This window comes from Protomyctophum parallelum (assembly GCF_964188405.1).
Source record: "Protomyctophum parallelum genome assembly, chromosome: 23".
Lineage (NCBI taxonomy): Eukaryota > Metazoa > Chordata > Actinopteri > Myctophiformes > Myctophidae > Protomyctophum > Protomyctophum parallelum.
The window spans coordinates 30,532,995-30,552,748 of record NC_139715.1 but is presented as its reverse complement, the minus strand read 5'-3'; the positions used below and the strand labels follow the sequence as shown (position 1 = coordinate 30,552,748).

Below are 19,754 nucleotides of genomic sequence, written 5' to 3'. Positions count from 1 at the left end.
TCAAATCTTTTGAAAATAGCAGATCTACAAGCTCACATTCCGACCTTGCACGTCTGGTATAATGCCAGATTTGTACAGTGTACCTTTTTAAGGTTCACTTCATTTATGCTCCCTTTATGTGCGAAAATAAACATCAATTTCAAAATGCATAACTTCACTGGCTGCTCATGATGCATCCTTTTGTTGGCATGGATGGATGTTACGCATTACGTCCACTAGAGGGCAGTGCAGAGTCAGAAGACTTCAAACATGGTGAATGTCACTCCCAGCTGTTCTGCATTAACCTCCCTGTGCCCGAGTGGAGTGACACCATATGTGGTAAATGGTGCGTTTATAATAGGGCCTTTATCCAAGGCGCTTTACATAGATTGTGCATTACATTCACCCATTCACGCACACATTCACTCCGATCCGATACTCGTATCGGAGATCGGCGCCGATCCAGGCTAAAATTCTAGATCGGGTATCGGATCGGTGGCCGATCCATTATCCGATCCGATCCGATAATTATGTGTAATTACAGTATGAAAACTCTACCTCCTCTGTGACACAGCAGTGTAGTATTGACAGCATAACATGTGGAATGCAGCCAGGCTAGCCTACGCACACATTAACCTGGTCTAATTGTTGCACAGTTATTTAATAAATAATTCAGTGCATTTATATCTGTGTTTGTTACATTTTGTTTTACAAAGTTGGGAAAGTAATGTTTAAGTCAAGCCTTGATGTTGCCTTACACAAAATAATGATTCCAGACTCCACACAGTGAGGCATACAGCTTAATAGGTTATTACGTTTCTTTGTGGGGGGTATCGGATCGGTACTCTGTATCGGCAGATACTGGACCCCCATGTATCAAAATCGGTATCGAATGCCAAAAAGCCGGATCGGTGCATCCCTAATTCACACACCGATGGTGGCGGAAACCATGCAAGGCACCAACCTGCACATCGGGAGCAATTGGGGGTTCAGAGTCTTGCTCAAGGACACTTCGACACTAACTCTAGGTAGGGGAGCCCGGGTTCGAACTGGCAACCTGGGCGGTTACCATCCAGCCACTCTACCCCTGAGCCACCGGCGCCCACAAAGACGGCATTGGCTCCGTCTGTCCCATAATCCATATTTAACCCATTCTGACCGGGCACCCATTTTGGTGTCGGCATCATGTTATGCTTTAGCTATTTAAAAATAGCAGATCTACAAGCTCATATCGCGCCACCGAGTGGCGCGATACGAGCTTGTAGGTCTGCTATTTTTGAAAAATCGAAGAGCGACTGACATTTTTAGAATCTGATCTCAGGTCAGAATGGGTTCATCAGACCAGTGTGTGTCCGGCGGAAACCTCGTATGAATCTGATTTCAGGTCAGAATGGGTTAATGTTGAGCAGAAATGAGCATTGAGCATTTCCCAAAACAGTTTCTCTAATCTGTCATTTCTCTGTGTTTCAGATTGGCCAATAAACAGGACCGTGATGGCGCCCTGGCTGAGGCAGACATCATTGAGAATCTGTCGTTGGAGAAGCTTGTCAATGAGAACAAGTGTTTGTGTCAGATTGTGAGTGTTTCTGAACCTGCCACTCGAGACATTTGATTGGCTCCCACACAGCTAGATGTAAATCTATAACACAACGCAACACATATTTACTGTATAATACTATTTTACTATTGATAGATGCTTTGACTTTTTGGGCGGGAACCCCTTTTGGTGTTTTAAACATTCTGTTCTACTTAAACTATTGAAAAATAGCAGATCTACAGGCTCTATAGCTATTTTTGAAAAGTCGTGAAAATGTGTCGCAAATCTTTGAATACATATTTCAGAGCGAACATTTTTAAACTAAAATATTGGCTTCTGGGGGGTCCCTGGAACTAGATATTTTGAGATGGGGGGGTCCGTGGCCCAATAGAGATAATTCTGGGGTTCCCTGACATGAAAAAGGTTGAGCACCACTGACACAGAAACATGGGGTTTTTCAGAAAAATCTTAGGATTTAGAAGACTTTTTTCAGTCACAGTCATGGTATACCGTTTAAATCAGTGGTTCCCAAAGTGGGGTCCGGGGACCCCCTGGGGTCCTTGAAGGGGTTCCAGGGGGTCCCCAGCTAAATGATAGTTTGGAACCAAATGAACCCTTATGGGTCTAACTCTGAGAATGTACAAATGGACGCCTCGGGTGCATTTATACACTCTCAGAGTTAAATTAACATTGATTTTACAATATAAATTTGGGGTTCCAGAGATAGAAATACCATTAAATGGGGGTCCGTAGACTAATGCATGTCAAACTGGGGGTCCTTGAAATTAAGCGGGTTGATAATCTCTGCTAGAGCCGTAAAAGTCTTCTCTCATCGGGTTCCTTGGCATATCTTTTCAAATGGGGGTCCGTGGGCTAATTAGTGTTAATTTGGGGGTTCTTGGGAACCACTACCGGTAGTTTAAATGTATAAAAAAAAGGTTTTGGCATCAGGTGACCATTTAGGTGATCTAAAAGGGCCTGTCAAGTGTCAGCTCAAATCCACAATAAAACACTTTGTTTTCAAGATTGCTGGACACAAATGTCGGTAGCATTATATACGAAGAAAAGAAAAGACAAAAAAAACACTACCAATTCCATTTTTCCCTTTATTTCCCATTCCAAGTACTCGGGTACATTTCTAACCCATTCTGACCTGAGATCAGATTCTATGTTTCTATGTCAGTCGTTCTTCGATTTTTTAAAAATAGCAGACCTACAAGCTCTATGAGCTTTTCAATAGCTTAAAGCATAACATAATGCTAACACCAAAAGGGGTTCCCGCGCAGAATGGGTTAAACACATTTCAGCAATGGATCATCATTTTTGTTTTTGGTGGGTAGATCTTGTTAAACTGGTCATTTTCAGCTTTCAAGTAAAACAAAGTGTGAGCACCCCTGGATGGCAAAAGACACAAAAAAAAACCCTGGACGTCACTGGTTTCCATTTCTCATTCCTCATTTCCAGGAGCCATGCTCTGCCGTCCTCGGCTACGGCAAGAAGGTGGACAAGTCCATCAAGAACGGCCTCAACTGGCTCCTCAACAACATCGCCAAAGACTACGAGGCCATCACGGAGCGCGTGAAGAAAGACACGGCCGAGCAGAGAGCCCTGGAGGAACAGGACAAGAAGGAGAGAGCGGAGCGCGTCAAGAGGATACGAGAGGAGAGGTGAGGATGGACCGGGGAACGGCAGGGGTCCTCGAGGGAGTTCCAGGGGGGTCCGGGGAACCCCAGGGGTCCTCGAGGGAGAATTGTACCTTTTGGTGTTTCAAGCATCATGTTATACTTAAGCTAATAAAGAATAGCAGATCTACAAGCTCATAGCGCGCCACCGAGTGGTGCGCTATGAGCTTGTATGGCTGCTATTTTAGAAAAATCGTGAAAATCTTTGACAAATCTTTGAATATATACCGTATTCTTTCAGAGCGAACGTTTTTAAGTCAAATCCTAGATTCTGGGGAGGTCGGACGGGGGTCGGCGGCCAAATGCATATAATCTTGGGGGTCTTTGACATGAAAAAGGTTGAGAACCACTGACATAGAAACATGGGGTTTTTCAGAAAACCGAGTTTTTCAGAAGTACAGTAGGCCTACTTACTGTACTTTCCACCACTGAGTATGGAGGACAATCTCTAAAGTAGATGGGTGGACATGTTAGGGAAATGGAGCGTTTGAAAAATCATGCAAGGGGATTTTCATGATTTATGTTTATAATATGATTAATCATCAATCAACAGAAAAATAATTGAAATACATTTTAGCAGTTGAACTTTAATCCACGTAAATTCCGAACACCCCTAGACGTGACTCATTAAACTGGAAGGAGGAGCTGTGAGCGACGCCACAGTGAACTTGCCCATTCAGACCTGAGGTCGATTCTACAAATGCCTTTCTGACAGTTTTCTGAAAAACCCCATGTTTCTATTTCAGTGGTTCTCAAACATTTTCATGTCAAGGACCCCCAGAATTATTTGTAATTGGCCGCCGACCCCCATCCACCCCCCCCCCCCCCTGGAATCAAAGATATTAATTAAATCTGTTCGCTCTGAAAGAATATATATATATAAAGATTTGCGCCACATTTTCACGATTCAATTTTTTTTAGCAGACCTGCAAGCTCATAGCGCGGCACCGAGTGAGACCTTGTAGATCTGCTATTTTTCAATAGCTAAAGTATATAACATAATGGTTAAAACACCAGAATGGGCTGGTATATTTCCGTGCTTCCCGCTGTGACTGCTCCCTCTCGTCGTGTTCACAGAGACCGGGCGGAGCAGGAAGAGGCGGAACGCGAGGGCAGGCAGATCCAGGTAGAAGAGGCCGACGAGGAGAACATCTCCAGCCCCTTCCAGCCAATAGGAGATGTGGTGACGGAGGTACGGGACGGTATCCGCAAACCAAGGGAACTTTAACCTATCGGCCGTAGCAGATGGATTATTATTATTTATTTATTTTTACTTATTGAGTGGTGCTAGCCTCTCCTAGAGTTCTCATCGGGCCCGAAAATTAAGGCCCGGCCCTAACTGGGCCCTAACTGATCAGGCCCTAGGCCCGGCCCGACTAAATAGCATATATTTTAGGCCCGACCCGGCCCTAAAATGTCGGGTCGGGTCAGGCCTGGTCGGGTTTGTGCAGAATTTGAGAACTCTACACAGAGTAAAAGTGAAATGCCAGTCAGCATCATCTTCATAATAGATAAATACACAAACAAATTATTATTTTTATTATTCTAAACAAATTCAATATATATTAAGGCTGTCAAAAATAACGCGTTAATGGCATTAATCAATTGCGTTAATTAATTGCGTTAAAATATTTAACGCAATTAACACATGTTAGTGTTCCCCCTAACATGCGCCCGTGCGCGCGGCTCAGGAACGTCCAGAGCATAACAAATCTGTCACTGTGTAGCACACAGTCATGATTGAACAACACCAGAGAGATAGCTTGTGTATTGTAGTTTGGTTGCAAAGTGGTTTGATTCTGTAACTCTGTTGCGTTACTTTGTCTGCCTAGCAAAGCCCCATTAGGCTACACTGCACACACACACAATAATAATAATAATAATGGATTTTATTTATAATGCACTTTACATTCTAGTGAACCTCAAAGTGCTACAATGAAATGAAAACAAAACAAAAATCAATAAAAGGAAAACATAACATATAGGCTAAGGCAGAGGGCAGTTAACAACAAATTTATGGAAAAGCTTTACTAAAAAGGTGAGTTTTAAGTCCTCTCTTAAAAGTGTCTGTAGACTGTGGTGCTCTGAGCTGTTCCGGAAGAGCATTCCATAGGTCAGGGGCCACTGAACAAAAGGCCCGGTCGCCCATGGTTCGCAATTTGGTTTTGACGGGTTTGAGGAGGTTGGTGTTCGAAGAGCGGAGGTTGCGTGATGATGACTGAAGGGATATGAGTTCTTTGAGGTAGGGGGGGGCGGTACCATGGATGCACTGATGTGTCAGCAGGGAAATCTTGTACTCGGTCCGGGATGCGATGGGGAGCCAGTGAAGTGATTTGAGGATGGGTGTGATGTGTTCTCTCTTACGCACCCTCATCAGGATCCTGGCAGCGCTGTTTTGTATGTATTGGAGCTTTCTGAGGCTCTTGCCAGGGATCCTGATGAGGAGTGCGTTGCAATAGTCCAGCCTGGAGGAGACAAAGGCATGGACGAGTTTTTCGGAGTCGGCAATGGTGAGTGAGGGGCGGAGTTTGGAGATGTTTCTGAGGTGGTAGAAGGAGGTTTTGTATATGTAGTTGATGTGGGATTCAAAGTTCAACTGAGGGTCCATTTTTACTCCGAGGTTTGTGACAGTTTGTGAGAGTGGGATGTCCTGTTCAGAGAAGCTGATGCTGGTTATGGGAGATGTGTGTAGCTGGTGGGGGGTGCCGATTTGGATGATGTCCGTTTTGTTGCTGTTGAGCTGCAGGAAGTTGGTTCTCATCCATGCCTTGGTCTCCTCCAGGCAGGTTGTGAGGTTGGACAGGGGAGTTGGAGATGCTGCGGAGGGGCTGGTCTTGATGTAGAGCTGCGTGTCATCAGCATAGCAATGGAAGTTAATTCCATGCCTGCTGATGACACGGCCGAGGGGTAACAGGTAGAGGGTGAACAGGAGGGGGCCAAGGACGGATCCCTGGGGCACACCAGAGGTGACGGGTTGGGTTTGTGATTTACAGCCTCCCAGGGAGACATATTCTGACCGGTCAGAGATGTATGAAGTGAACCATTTGAGAGCAGTGTTATTGATACCGATGGAGTGGAGGCGGGTGAGAAGTATTTGATGGTCAACGGTGTCGAACGCAGCCGTGAGGTCCAGGAGGATCAGCAGAGAGGGGGAGCCTGCGTCTGCCGCCATCAGGAGGTCATTTGTGACCCTCACTAGTGCGGTTTCCGTGCTGTGGGCAGAACGGAAGCCTGATTGGAATTTTTCGCTGAGGTTATTGTGGTTAAGGTGGGTTTGGAGTTGGATGGACACAATCTTCTCTAGAATCTTGGATAGGAATGGGAGGTTTGAGATGGGCCTGTAGTTGGACAGGTTGTCTGGGTCGAGGGAGGGTTTTTTAAGGAGAGGGGTGAGAATGGCGGTCTTTAGGGCTGATGGAATGTGGCCAGTTTGGAGGGAGAGGTTAATGATGTTGGTGATTAGAGGACTTATTGCACAGATGTTAGTTTTGACTAAGTTGGTGGGGAGGGGGTCCAGGGCGCAGGTAGAGGGCTTCATCCCCCTGACAGTGTCCTCGATCTCTTGCTGTGAGGTGTTGGTGAAGCAGGAGAGGGGGAGAGAGATCACAGGCAGTGGGGTGGCAACTGGGACAGGTGAAGTAGTGGGACTGGAGAGGAGAGAGCGGATGTTGTTTACCTTGGATCTGAAGAAATCCAGGTAGGTGTTGCACTGTTCCACTGTGGTGTTGCTGTGTTTGGATGTTTGGGGTTTCAGGAAGTGGTTTATGGTGGAGAAGAGTGTTTTAGAGTTGCCAGGGCTATTGTTGATGATGTTTGAGTAAAAATGTGCCTGCGCCTCCCTGAGGGACTTTGAGTACGTCCTCTGGTGCTCCCTGTAGACACACACACACACACACACACACACACACTACTAGTGTTAGCTATCAGCGCCAAGAATCACTCGGGTCCGTCGCAACTTGTGGACATTTTGAAAATGCCATTAATGTTTGTCCGGCTGGTTTCGTTTTGTCCTACGCGATTACGTGAATCAGCATGGCTGCGCCTGCAGTAGGCTATTACCAAAACAAACACATGGTACTTTTGTGTCGCACATGGAAAGCAACTGAAAACGACCATGGATATATTAAAGACAGTTCCCCTGTGCTGCTGTGCACAGCGGAGATGATGCACAACTCCAGGTACGAACCAAAACACTGACTGAAGCTGATTCACGACTAACTATATCCAGACTAGTCCTGCAGTCCCGCAATGAAGGAGAGACAATCTCGCCTCTCACTACAGTCCACTACAATGCCATTCTAGCCTTAAAACCTACATTTATATGTTATTCAATAATTACTTTAGCGCAAAATATAGGCTTTTCTAAACCAAGCCCTGTTTCCAAAAATGCTTATGTGCCATTATTGTATTTTGTGAATTTCAATTAACTATAGTCTACAGTTTAACCCATTGCTTCTCAGCTATTTTAATTTCAAGGACCCCCAAATTAAATTGATAGAAAGTAGCCTAGGCCATTTTATTATGATTTTCATCTCTGGACTGGGACTCCAGTCTCCATTCATCCATCCATCCATCTTCAACCGCTTATCCCTAGTCGGGTCGTGGGGGCAAAAGCTCCACCAGAGTGTTCCAGACTTCCCTCTCCAGAGCAACATTAGTGACTTCCTCCTGGGGGACCGCAGTCTACATGGCCAAAAGCCAGTGTTGATTTAACTCAAAGTGTAGGCTAGGCCTACAAATGCTCACATCACATCATGGCTATACTAAATGCATTAGAAAACAAAAAACATTCAAAAACGAATGTATATCCGCTTTCTGTCATTTATATTTCCATTTCCACAACAACTAACAGGAAAACATGGCATATTTTGGACATAGTTCGAATGGTGATTAATCATGATTAAATTAATTTTGAAGCTGTGATTAATCTGATTAAAATTTTTAATCATTTGACAGCCCTAATATATATATATTTTTTTTCATGGAGCCCCAGGCACGGCCCGGCCCTACTGATTAGCATACATTTTAAATGTCTAAAATGTCGGGTTGGGTCGGGCCTGGTCGGGTTCAGGCAGAGTTTGAGAACTCTAGCCTCTCCTATGCGCGAAATTTGGCTGCTGCTACTCTAAGCAATTGTAACTCTAGGGATTAGGGAGTGAGCTGACTCACGGGCGTTGATTGTTTTAATGTTCCCGTTCAGAAGGAGGACAAAGGGAGGCAAAAAGAGGAGTGCGCTGCGAAGAGCCTGAAGGCTGACGAGGAGGAGGAGGAGGAGGAGGATGAGGAGAACGATGACGTGCCAGACAGCGCCAGACAAACGCCAGATAACACCGGCTCAGGTCAGTGTCTGCACAACAAGCACAGAAAGACTCTGCTGAAGGCCCGTTCAGCGTCTGAACCACGGACCACCATTCCATAGCCTCTCAGACCCAAGAGTTGGAATACTCTGTTGCCGTTGGATAAGATTTTGTCCACAATTCCATGCTGTATTGATGTTGGTAACCATTGGAGAGATAACAGCCAATCAGGGCTAGGTCGTGACTATGTGTCGTCTATACTTTCCATAGTTGTTATAAGCCAGGTATTCCACAAGATTCTGACAAGTAATTCAACAAGATAAATAAGAGATGTATAACCACTGACAGAATTTCACTTGTTTTTCACGTCGGCCCCTCATCTTTCTGTTTGCGTCGTAAACAGCGTCGTCGGGTAATCCGACCAAGAAGAAGACGAGGAAGCTTCACCTCAAGAGGAAGCACCGCGTCGACCCGCTGAGGACGGACGACGGCCCCACGGAGACCACCCCCCCTCCACCCCCACCAGGTCAGAGGTCACCACCCCCATTAGGTCAGAGGTCACAGAGACCACCACCCCTCCACCCCCACCAGGTCAGAGGTCACAGAGACCACCACCCCTCCACCCCCACCAGGTCAGAGGTCACAGAGACCACCACCCCTCCACCCCCACCAGGTCAGAGGTCACCACCCCCATTAGGTCAGAGGTCACAGAGACCACCACCCCCACCAGGTCAGAGGCCCGGCTGGATGGAGTAAAGTTTCAGTCATTTTGGCTCCATAGAAGTCAACATGTCTTCTATAGAAGTATTTCCGGCACCCACAACAGGCTATCTACAAAGTGTACAACACGGCTACAGGCTTTAGTTCCAACGCTCTTATTGGTCTGACAGTCATTAGACCGACAACCTACCTCAAACCCTATTGGTCTGACTGTCATTAGACCGACAACCTATACCTCAAACCCTATTGGTCTGACAGTCATTAGACCGACAACCTACCTCAAACCCTATTGGTCTGGCGGTCATTAGACCGACAACCTACCTCAAACCCTATTGGTCTGACAGTCATTAGACCGACAACCTACCTCAAACCCTATTGGTCTGACAGTCATTAGACCGACAACCTACCTCAAACTCTATTGGTCCGACAGTCATTAGACCGACAACCTACCTCAAACCCTATTGGTCTGACAGTCATTTGGCCGACAACCTACCTCAAACCCTATTGGTCTGACAGTCATTAGACTGACAACCTACCTCAAACCCTATTGGTCTGACAGTCATTAGACCGACAACCTATACCTCAAACCCTATTGGTCCGACAGTCATTAGACTGACAACCTATACCTCAAACCCTATTGGTCTGACAGTCATTAGACCGACAACCTACCTCAAACCCTATTGGTCCGACAGTCATTAGACCGACAACCTACCTCAAACCCTATTGGTCCGACAGTCATTAGACCGACAACCTACCTCAAACCCTATTGGTCCGACAGTCATTAGACCGACAACCTATACCTCAAACCCTATTGGTCCGACAGTCATTAGACCGACAACCTACCTCAAACCCTATTGGTCCGACAGTCATTAGACCGACAACCTGCCTCAAACCCTATTGGTCCGACAGTCATTAGACCGACAACCTACCTCAAACCCTATTGGTCCGACAGTCATTAGACCGACAATATACCTCAAACCCTATTGGTCCGACAGTCATTAGACCGACAACCTACCTCAAACCCTATTGGTCCGACAGTCATTAGACCGACAACCTACCTCAAACCCTAACCTAACCCTAACCACAAGCACGGGAGCAGCGCATGTTGGAGCGCTAGTCTGACCGTTGTTCCCGCATGTCGGACTAATGCTCCGTCGGAATGACCGTCTAATCCCTACCCTACAACACGTCGCGCTGCGCAATTGTTAACGCCTCAGTCTGCAATTTCTTCAACTGGTTAGCTGTATGGTTACCAAAACATGGTCATTTTACACATTGTGTTAACACAATCCATACTTTTGGCGGAATGCTCCGCCATAAGGAATGTAATAACCTTCCGCCCCTGTCGGAATGCTCCGTCAGACTAGCTTTATTATGGATATCAATCCGCATCGCTGAGAACTATTTTTTTAAATATTATTTTGGCTCTGCCTTTCCTTCTTTAGCGATCCTAGACCGGATTGCGCATGCGCGCTGCCGTCCACCTCCCATTATACAGGCAGACTAAAAGCTGAATAAGTGTGTATGCCACACGGCGCTAGTGTGTTTGTTGACTAATTTCACGCTGTTTCACAAATTGCATATTAATTAGGACTTGGCCTAGCAACATCTTTCAGTTGTGAGATTTCATTTTACTTTAATCCATGCAGGCTGCATAGCTTCTTTGGTCACAAAAGAGCGAGGCACAGAGTCACATTTAACCCATTCTGACCGGGCACCCATTTTGGTGTCAGCATCATGTTATGCTTTAGCTATTGAAAAATAGCAGATCTACAAGCTCATATCGCGCCACCGAGTGGCGCGATATGAGCTTGTAGGTCTGCTATTTTTGAAAAATCGAAGAGCGACTGACATTTTTAGAATCTGATCTCAGGTCAGAATGGGTTAAACACCTGAACCCTTTATACTTGAAGGACCTGAATTACACTGCATTGTGTACAGAGCTTCACCAACAATAGCAGATCTACCAGCCGTTGTGTTGTGAGCTTGTATTTTGTTTTGGTGAAGGTTCCCCCCCAGAATAGGAATGCTGGGGTTCAAGTTGTTTTAAAGAGTGAGCAATGTGAATTCAAAATGATATTATGTTTTTGAACTGAAAGGTAATATTCCATATTCTCCTTAAATGTTAAATACAAAGACACGATGGATTTAACGAGATCCAGCAGAGGCGGAGAGTGAGTGAAGAGTTATTGGTAACTGAACAAAATGTAAGAATAATATTTACTGTCAGATGCATTACAACTGTAAATCTGAATGACCACTCACTGTTCCTGATTGCTTCAATGTGGATCTAATGTGCCATGCCTGTTGATTACCTATCTATGAGGTTAGAGGTATGACTCAAACAGTCTGATCTCCACTACAATTTAACCCATTCTGACCTGAGATCAGATTCTAAAATTGTCTTCTACATCCCGACAGTTTTCTGAAAAAGCTATGTTTCTATGTCAGTCGTTCTTCGGTTTTTCAAAAATAGCAGACCTACAAGCTTGTAGATCTGCTATTTTTCAATAGCTAAACCATAACGTAATGCTAACACCAAAACGGGTTCCCGCCCCCAAAATGGATTAATACGGAGCCCACCAGAAGTGTAGAAGGCGTAGATTAACTTTAGTCTGGCAGCCCGCCAACAGCGTAGCCTACGTTTTCTAGGCATTATATTCTTTAATCCATGTTTTGATCGGATCGCATCCATAGCTGTCTCTCTGTAGCATCCCAGTGTAAAGTGTGACAATGGCCGCATGCCCGCGCATCCACTTGGACTATGTGCTGCTTTCAATGGCCTGTATCTCCAAATCGGCGGAATTGATCTCGTTTCTGGTGAAAACAAGGTTTTTCAACGGCCGACAGCAGGAGGCGCTGTGATACTCTCCATCGGCTTTTTTCTGCACAGAGCGAGAGAACAACAACCGGTCAAGGCGCCACACACGGCATTATGTCATCGTAACATCCGGTTATGGATATTTGTCTCTTTAAAATAAGGGTTGAAAGCAGAAAAACCTTGGCAATGCGCGATAAATAGATTAATTAATCCTGGCAGGCTGTGGGTGTTAAAATCCAAAAGTTAAAAGTCAAAAAGTATAAAACATAATTTTATGTGGAATAAAATGGTAGAGTTACCTAACATTGGCGCTGACCGGTCCAGTGGTTCGCTCCGGCTACACGGACCGACCCTCTCATTGATAGCGAGCCTCTGGCAGTGCCACACCATATAAATAGCATAGCACCATTGATGATTGATGATATCAATAATCACACCATTCGTACTTTGATCATCTTTATCTTTCATTTTAGTCGGCTGGGCCACACCCAAGGTTTCTAGGCTTCCTAAACTGGAGCCTCTCGGGGACTTGAGACATTCTGGTAAATCTGTTCCCAGTCTTTCAGCTGTGTCGGACCCCGCCCGCCCGCCTCCCCTTGCATGACCACTCCTCCTAACTAACTAACCTGGTTTAGGGGCGTTGACGCATTGTTATGGATCCCACCAGAGTAACGGGCAGAAATGGAAGTCGCTCTCAGAGCTTTAGCCCAACCTTAAGTTTAGGATTAAATGTGGTTTGAGATGTCAGTTAAATTTAGTGATGGTTAAGTTTAGGTTAATGATGGAAGTTAAAGGTATATTCAGTGATTTCACTCAAAAAACCTTAGGTTTCGTTTTTGGCTTGGGACCCAGCCTTTCGTCCAATCAGGATAGAGTCAAAAACGAAACCTAAGGTTTTTTGACCCCCAGGGGTTAACTGGGGACAGGGAGGAACTCCTTATATGGTCAGCACACTCTATAGTAGGGAGGATTATCACAACAAAACAAAAAAATAAGTGATATTTGAATTAAGTGAAATCACTGAATATACCTTTAATGTCTGATGAGGTAGTTTACCTAATGCCTAAACCTAAACATGCCCATTCATTTATTTTTTTAATCGTGTTTTGGAGGGCCAATCACTTTGCTTCTTCCCATAGCAGTGGTGGGATCTATAATTAGGCAGCAATGACCATATCATGACACGTGGTGATCAAAATGGCTGATGTGTGGATAATGGTGAATGATCTACTAACTATCAACTTTACTAACACTATATGAAGTGTGTCAGTGTTTACTCTAGATGGACATAATCTGTGATTCTCTGCAGAGTTCCTCTGTTGTTTCATGTTTAATCTTTGCATGAAATAATTATAACTGCATGTTGCCCTTTGACCTGGATTGTGCTACTTTTCATTCTCAATTTAACATTCTCTTTAGATCACTGTGGTGGCACACTGCAGCTAAAGAAGGACCCACTGACACGTGTGTGTGTGTGTGTGTGTGTGTGTGTGTGTGTGTGTGTGTGTGTGTGTGTGTGTCTAATCGCAATTATTTGAGATAATAATTATTAATCGTTAAGCTTGTATGAGCTATTTCCATAATTTTTATGTTTTTTTAGTATAGTATAAATATGTCAAATGTCTTTGTATATTGTTATTTGGCATATCTGCCATGTGCAAGTTTTGATTACAGAACCTAAAAGGCAAAACTAAATTCACTGATTAATATTATGTTCCAAAGTTCAATCCCCAAAACACAATTAAATCTCTAATCACAATTATTATTATAATATATGACAATTCATTGTCAACTTAAATGTTGTAATCGTGACAGCTCTGGGCATGCGCACACGTTCTGACCTTCCCTTAACTTCACAGACTAACACCATTGTCTTATCATCAATGTGTGTGTGTGTGTGTGTGTGTGTGTGTGTGTGTGTGTGTGTGTGTGTGTGTGTGTGGGGTTCATGTGTTTGGTCCGACGGAGCATTGGTCCGAACGAGAACCTATCTCAAACCCTCACCCTAACCCTAACCTCCCCCGGGGCAGCACACCTAAACCTAACCCCAACAACCCTCTCCCGACCCCCAACGCACCTCGGACCAATGCTCCTTCGAACCAATGCTCCGTCGGATGTGTGTGTGTGTGTGTGTCAGCAGAGGCAGACTGTCGCTCACGTCCCCTGCTGCGCGCAGCTTCAAAACCGGGTTTTTAGACAGCTGGAGGTTGGAAAAGAAGCTCCACCTCCGCGCCCGACGGACGCGCCCGACAGCTTCACGGACGCGCTCTCCTCCGCGTCAGTCGGGCGCGGAGGTGGAGCTTCTTTTCCATCCACCAGCTGTCTAAAAACCCCACGAAGAAAAAGGTCCACGCGCGACTGTGTGTGTGTGTGTGTGTGTGTGTGTGTGTGTGTGTGTGTGTGTGTGTGTGTGTGTGTGTGTGTGTGTGTGTGTGTGTGTGTGTGTGTGTGTGTGTGTGTGTGTGTGTGTGTGTGTGTGTGTGTGTGTGTGTGTGTGTGTGTGTGTGTGTGTGTCACTGTGACAGGCATCTAACTCAGCCCTCGGCAGCATGTCTACATCACCATCTTCATCATTCAGCCTACGTGTGTCTTTGACATTGTTGTGTCTGCATGGTTCGACCAGAAAGAATATACGCTCTTTGTAAACATTTTATCAGCTTAAATATAGTGTTAAATGTGTGAGCTGGACACTATCGTAAAAACACAGTAATATTCTGCAAGCAGGACTAATTGAAAAAAGAAATTACTCAATTATTCGATTCATCGAAAAAAATTAAGATACTCTTCTTTAATCACTAAGATCTGTTATTGATCAAACTGGATTATAAGCCCAATAGTGTTATTAAGTCTTTTGATTGAACCTTTCTTAGATACAATGTTACCAATTCCATGTATCTCATTCTTTTCCCCTCCTGCCTTCCACAGAGTTTTTTGGGAAGCCCCTCCCCCCTGTCTCAATTAGGCAACAGCCTAACGGTGACAGTGATGATGTCATATCCTAACCTTTGGTTGCCTTTTGACCTCCACCCCCCGCCCACATGTCTTGCTCCTCCAATCACGGCTCTCCTCTTTTGCTCTCTGTTTTAAGCACGAGGTGTGTAGACAGACACAGCCAATCAAATCCCACAGAGACTGCCTGCCAGCTGGGAGAACGACGCTGCAGCCGTTGAGCTCGGGAAGACCAGTCAATGGACTTGTTCAGAGACAGAGGGCATCGTGGGAAATGGAGTCTTAACACTAAAGCCATACCTTTGTTTCACAGACTAGCAGATTTGGTGTGAAACACAGACTTTTGCCTGAGATGGATGCTATTTCTTTTTTTTTTTTGTGGCAGGACGGCCATGATCTTTGTTTGAAAAATGCATCCTTGATGCTGAAATACACTACAGACGTTCATTTGTACGCTTTTTAAGACATTTTTAAGCCTTCATTTTATAGAGACAAGAAGCATGGAGAGAGCGTAGGAGAGTGACATGCAGCAAATGTCCAGGAATCAAACCGGGAACTTGCTGTCAGGCGTTTGAGCCCACTCGGGTCGCCCCACTCGGCTGTCGGGTCGCCCCATGTTCATTTGTTCTCTTGCTATCAGTATTATAAATATATGTACTCTGAGCTGCTTTCCATAGAGACAAGGTAATGGTGATTATCGTTGTAGATACTTTTATCTGACTGCCAAACTGTTTCATCTTGAACTCTTGAACTGCTGACATTAAGAACTGTCTAAACCTGAGGACAACGTAACAAAATAGTGACAGTTGTCTCTAAACACTTCAAACCGATGCTTATATGGCTGAATTCAAAGTGAACTAACATTGAATAAGAGCTCTTAACCCATTCTGAACGGGCACCCATTTTGGTGTTGGCATCATGTTATGCTTTATCTATTGAAAAATAGCAGATCTACAAGCTCATATCGCGCCACCGAGTGGCGCGATACGAGCTTGTAGGTCTGCTATTTTTGAAAAAAATCGAAGAACGACTGACATTTTTAGAATCTGATCTCAGGTCAGAATGGGTTCGTCAGACCAGTGTGTGTCCGGCGGAAACCTCGTATGAATCTGATCTCAGGTCAGAATGGGTTAACCATAGCTCGAGTCTAGCGTCCCTATTCTGGGCATGTCATAAATGGGCAAACATTCAGTGAAAATGGCAAATCTATAAAATCACAACATGACAGAATTGGGACACGGGTTCACGTGGTTAACGGTGATTAACAGGAAGGAACATCGCCTTTGCTTTCACACTTTACCAGCTACGTTTGTTTTCCTTTTTTAAGTTCTTCATGTTTCAATATCCATAAACCAGTAGGTGCTTCCATCACAGCCGTGCATATCTTCCCAAGTGCTCATAGTCATAACATAGCAGAACACGTGCAGCTCACTATCGCTGTTCACCAACCTGAGATGCTTATCTCTTTGTGTGTGCGAAAGTGAATGTAATGGTTAAAACGATGTCTTTCAAGATGTCATCGGATGGCCTGACTGTGGTTGGTGTTCCTGCTAGGGGTGAACACTTGCCACCACCAGCGCAGAGAGTCCGGATTCAGTGGTCCCGTTTAGCAGGGAAAAGGAGCCTGAATGAATGTGCATATTAACGGTCAGGTGAATAGAAGTGTTTGGTGAATCCACCTGTATCAGATGGTGGTCTGTACGGTCAGGTGAATAGAAGGCATTGGTTTGGCCTTGATAGGGGATGGTACTTTCACCTCCACCTTGTGCTCCAGGTGCACCCTTTTCTTGAGGGCAATATCTGGTGATTCTGGGATAGTGATCAACAGAACTTGGTTCGTTGGCATTGACTTGGTGGATCACACCTTAGAGTATATATGAGGATCACACAGTAGACATTTGGAATTGACTGATTCAATTGGGTAGAAAATCGGGGGGAAAGTATTGTAGATTAATTTACCTTAGTGTTTACCAGTATAGATGGCTGGTGTTCATTTCACACACTGTGACTGCTTTGTTGTCGTTAAAGCTGACCACCAATACCTCTGTATAAAAGGAAGGGAATTGTGTCTGAATTAGTTCAATGACGCTGATATCAAAGTCAATTATAGATCTCTTTGGTAACAGAATTGGGGAGTTATATTATACACATGCACACCGCATTGTCACGGGAAACGTGTAAAGTTTCAGTACAACACTGTTATGAAAGTTTTCCGTTTAAAAATATTGGCCAGGATTCTTGCATATATATATTGAAATGATGTGAAATTAATTGAGTAATTGAAAGTTTACTAAAATTAGACAAAAAGTGTGTTTAGGTGACACACTTACCGTAGAGATGAGGGTTAAATTCCGGGTTTGCCTGGTATGCGCTCCCGACAAACGCTGATGACGGTGTGCACAGGTGGGAAGCAGTCAGATTATGTTGTGTCCATGTATGTAAACCAGTGGTCCTTGAGGGGGTTCCAGGTGGTCCCCAGCTAAATGATTCAACCAGTGGTCCTTGAGGGGGTTCCAGGTGGTCCCCAGCTAAATGATTCAACCAGTGGTCCTTGAGGGGGTTCCAGGTGGTCCCCAGCTAAATGATTCAACCAGTGGTCCTTGAGGGGGTTCCAGGTGGTCCCCAGCTAAATGATTCAACCAGTGGTTCTTGAGGGGGTTCCAGGTGGTCCCCAGCTAAATGATTCAACCAGTGGTCCTTGAGGGGGAGTTCCAGGTGGTCCTTGAGGGGGTTCCAGGTGGTCCCCAGTGGTCCTTGAGGGGGTTCCAGGTGGTCCTCAGTGGTCCTTGAGGGGGTTCCAGGTGGTCCTCAGTGGTCCTTGAGGGGGTTCCAGGTGGTCCTCAGTGGTCCTTGAGGGGGTTCCAGGTGGTCCTTGAGGGGGTTCCAGGTGGTCCTCAGTGGTCCTTGAGGGGGTTCCAGGTGGTCCTTGAGGGGGTTCCAGGTGGTCCTCAGTGGTCCTTGAGGGGGTTCCAGGTGGTCCTTGAGGGGGTTCCAGGTGGTCCTTGAGGGGGTTCCAGGTGGTCCTCAGTGGTCCTTGAGGGGGTTCCAGGTGGTCCTTGAGGGGGTTCCAGGTGGTCCTTGAGGGGGTTCCAGGTGGTCCTCAGTGGTCCTTGAGGGGGTTCCAGGTGGTCCTTGAGGGGGTTCCAGGTGGTCCTTGAGGGGGTTCCAGGTGGTCCTTGAGGGGGAGTTCCAGGTGGTCCTTGAGGGGGTTCCAGGTGGTCCTCAGTGGTCCTTGAGGGGGTTCCAGGTGGTCCTCAGTGGTCCTTGAGGGGGTTCCAGGTGGTCCTCAGTGGTCCTTGAGGGGGTTCCAGGTGGTCCTTGAGGGGGTTCCAGGTGGTCCCCAGTGGTCCTTGAGGGGGTTCCAGGTGGTCCTCAGTGGTCCTTGAGGGGGTTCCAGGTGGTCCTTGAGGGGGTTCCAGGTGGTCCCCAGTGGTCCTTGAGGGGGTTCCAGGTGGTCCTCAGTGGTCCTTGAGGGGGTTCCAGGTGGTCCTTGAGGGGGTTCCAGGTGGTCCCCAGTGGTCCTTGAGGGGGTTCCAGGTGGTCCTTGAGGGGGTTCCAGGTGGTCCTCAGTGGTCCTTGAGGGGGTTCCAGGTGGTCCTTGAGGGGGTTCCAGGTGGGCCATTAGATGGAAGGAGATAGGGCCCGCACACCAGCTTCAGGTAAAGGAATTACTTTATTATTATCAGAACTTTCGATCTGACAGGATCTTCATGGGGTCAGTAACGACATGGGCCATTTGGCTTTTAGATCGTCTTCCTCTTAACCCAGCGGCAGGTAATTCACCTATGGAAGTGACAAGAACCGACCCACACAGTACCAGGGTGGTCAGAACCGACCCACACAGTACCAGGGTGGTCAGAACATTACCCACACAGTACCAGGGTGGTCAGAACCGACCCACACAGTACCAGGGTGGTCAGAACATTACCCACACAGTACCAGGGTGGTCAGAACCGACCCACACAGTACCAGGGTGGTCAGAACATTACCCACACAGTACCAGGGTGGTCAGAACCCACCCACACAGTACCAGGGTGGTCAGAACATTACCCACACAGTACCAGGGTGGTCAGAGTGGCTGCTGTTTTGGTGTGCACATCACTTTAGGAGTTTGGGGTGTAACTGCGTGTGATAACCTGTGTTTCTGTTTAGTCCACAGTCACAGTCACAGTGAGTCAAATGGTTTAAACATACTTACAAGAGTGCCACGGCCTGCGGTCCAGTACCAATGGCCAGCATCTATCTACCTATATATTTCTTGAACACTAATCTAAATAGATATACAAACCCAGTGAATAAAGGGACAGAGTAAATGAATTTAAAAGGGATAATGAAATGTATTTTTTTATTTTGCCTGGCACTATGTGGCAGCATACATAGCCAATTAGCCATAAAGGTCAGGGGCCAGATGGGGTGCATACGTTGGTTAGACATACAAACAGTCATTAGTCAGACAAACCCGTGCTGCGGGTTAAAAATCACCCGTGGCCCTCGACATGCATGGCGGGTTAAAACGAATCTGTGCTGCGGGTTAAAAATCTCCCGTGGCCCTCGACATGCATGGCGGGTTAAAACTAATTAAGTTAAAAAGAACTAGTTAAAAATCACCCGTGCCTTCCTGTGAGGTTAGGGGAGGGAGGGTATCTGACTCAATGTGTGTTGTTATATCTACACATGCACCCCCTCAGATTCATGATGATATAGATATGGATTGTTTCGAATGATGTTGTTGGTTTTATATTTGTCAGACTGTTTTAAATACAAATATA

General features: G+C 45.8%; 1 protein-coding gene and 1 long non-coding RNA gene across 5 annotated transcripts in view; both read left to right on the top strand.

Moving 5' to 3' along the window:
- arl13b (ADP-ribosylation factor-like 13b) overlaps nt 1-15,862 on the top strand; it is a 29,086-nt gene extending 13,224 nt beyond the window's left edge. Inside the window, exons 4-10 of one of the 4 annotated variants that reach the window (XM_083758582.1) lie at nt 1,450-1,555; nt 2,981-3,183; nt 4,276-4,390; nt 8,402-8,537; nt 8,899-9,021; nt 12,510-12,578; nt 14,962-15,862. In XM_083758582.1, coding sequence (XP_083614708.1) covers nt 1,450-1,555; nt 2,981-3,183; nt 4,276-4,390; nt 8,402-8,537; nt 8,899-9,021; nt 12,510-12,578; nt 14,962-15,038 — 829 coding nt within the window. In that variant the 3' untranslated portion in view covers nt 15,039-15,862. Of the gene's footprint in view, nt 1-1,449; nt 1,556-2,980; nt 3,184-4,275; nt 4,391-8,398; nt 8,538-8,898; nt 9,022-12,509; nt 12,579-14,961 lie in introns of all 4 variants that reach the window. The other 3 variants (XM_083758583.1, XM_083758581.1, XM_083758584.1) reach the window with 3 other exon arrangements.
- A 2,514-nt stretch (nt 15,863-18,376) lies between these two features.
- Nucleotides 18,377-19,754, top strand: LOC310854092. Its single transcript, XR_014568857.1, has 2 exons — nt 18,377-18,522; nt 18,599-19,754. It is a non-coding gene; the product is annotated as an uncharacterized lncRNA (long non-coding RNA).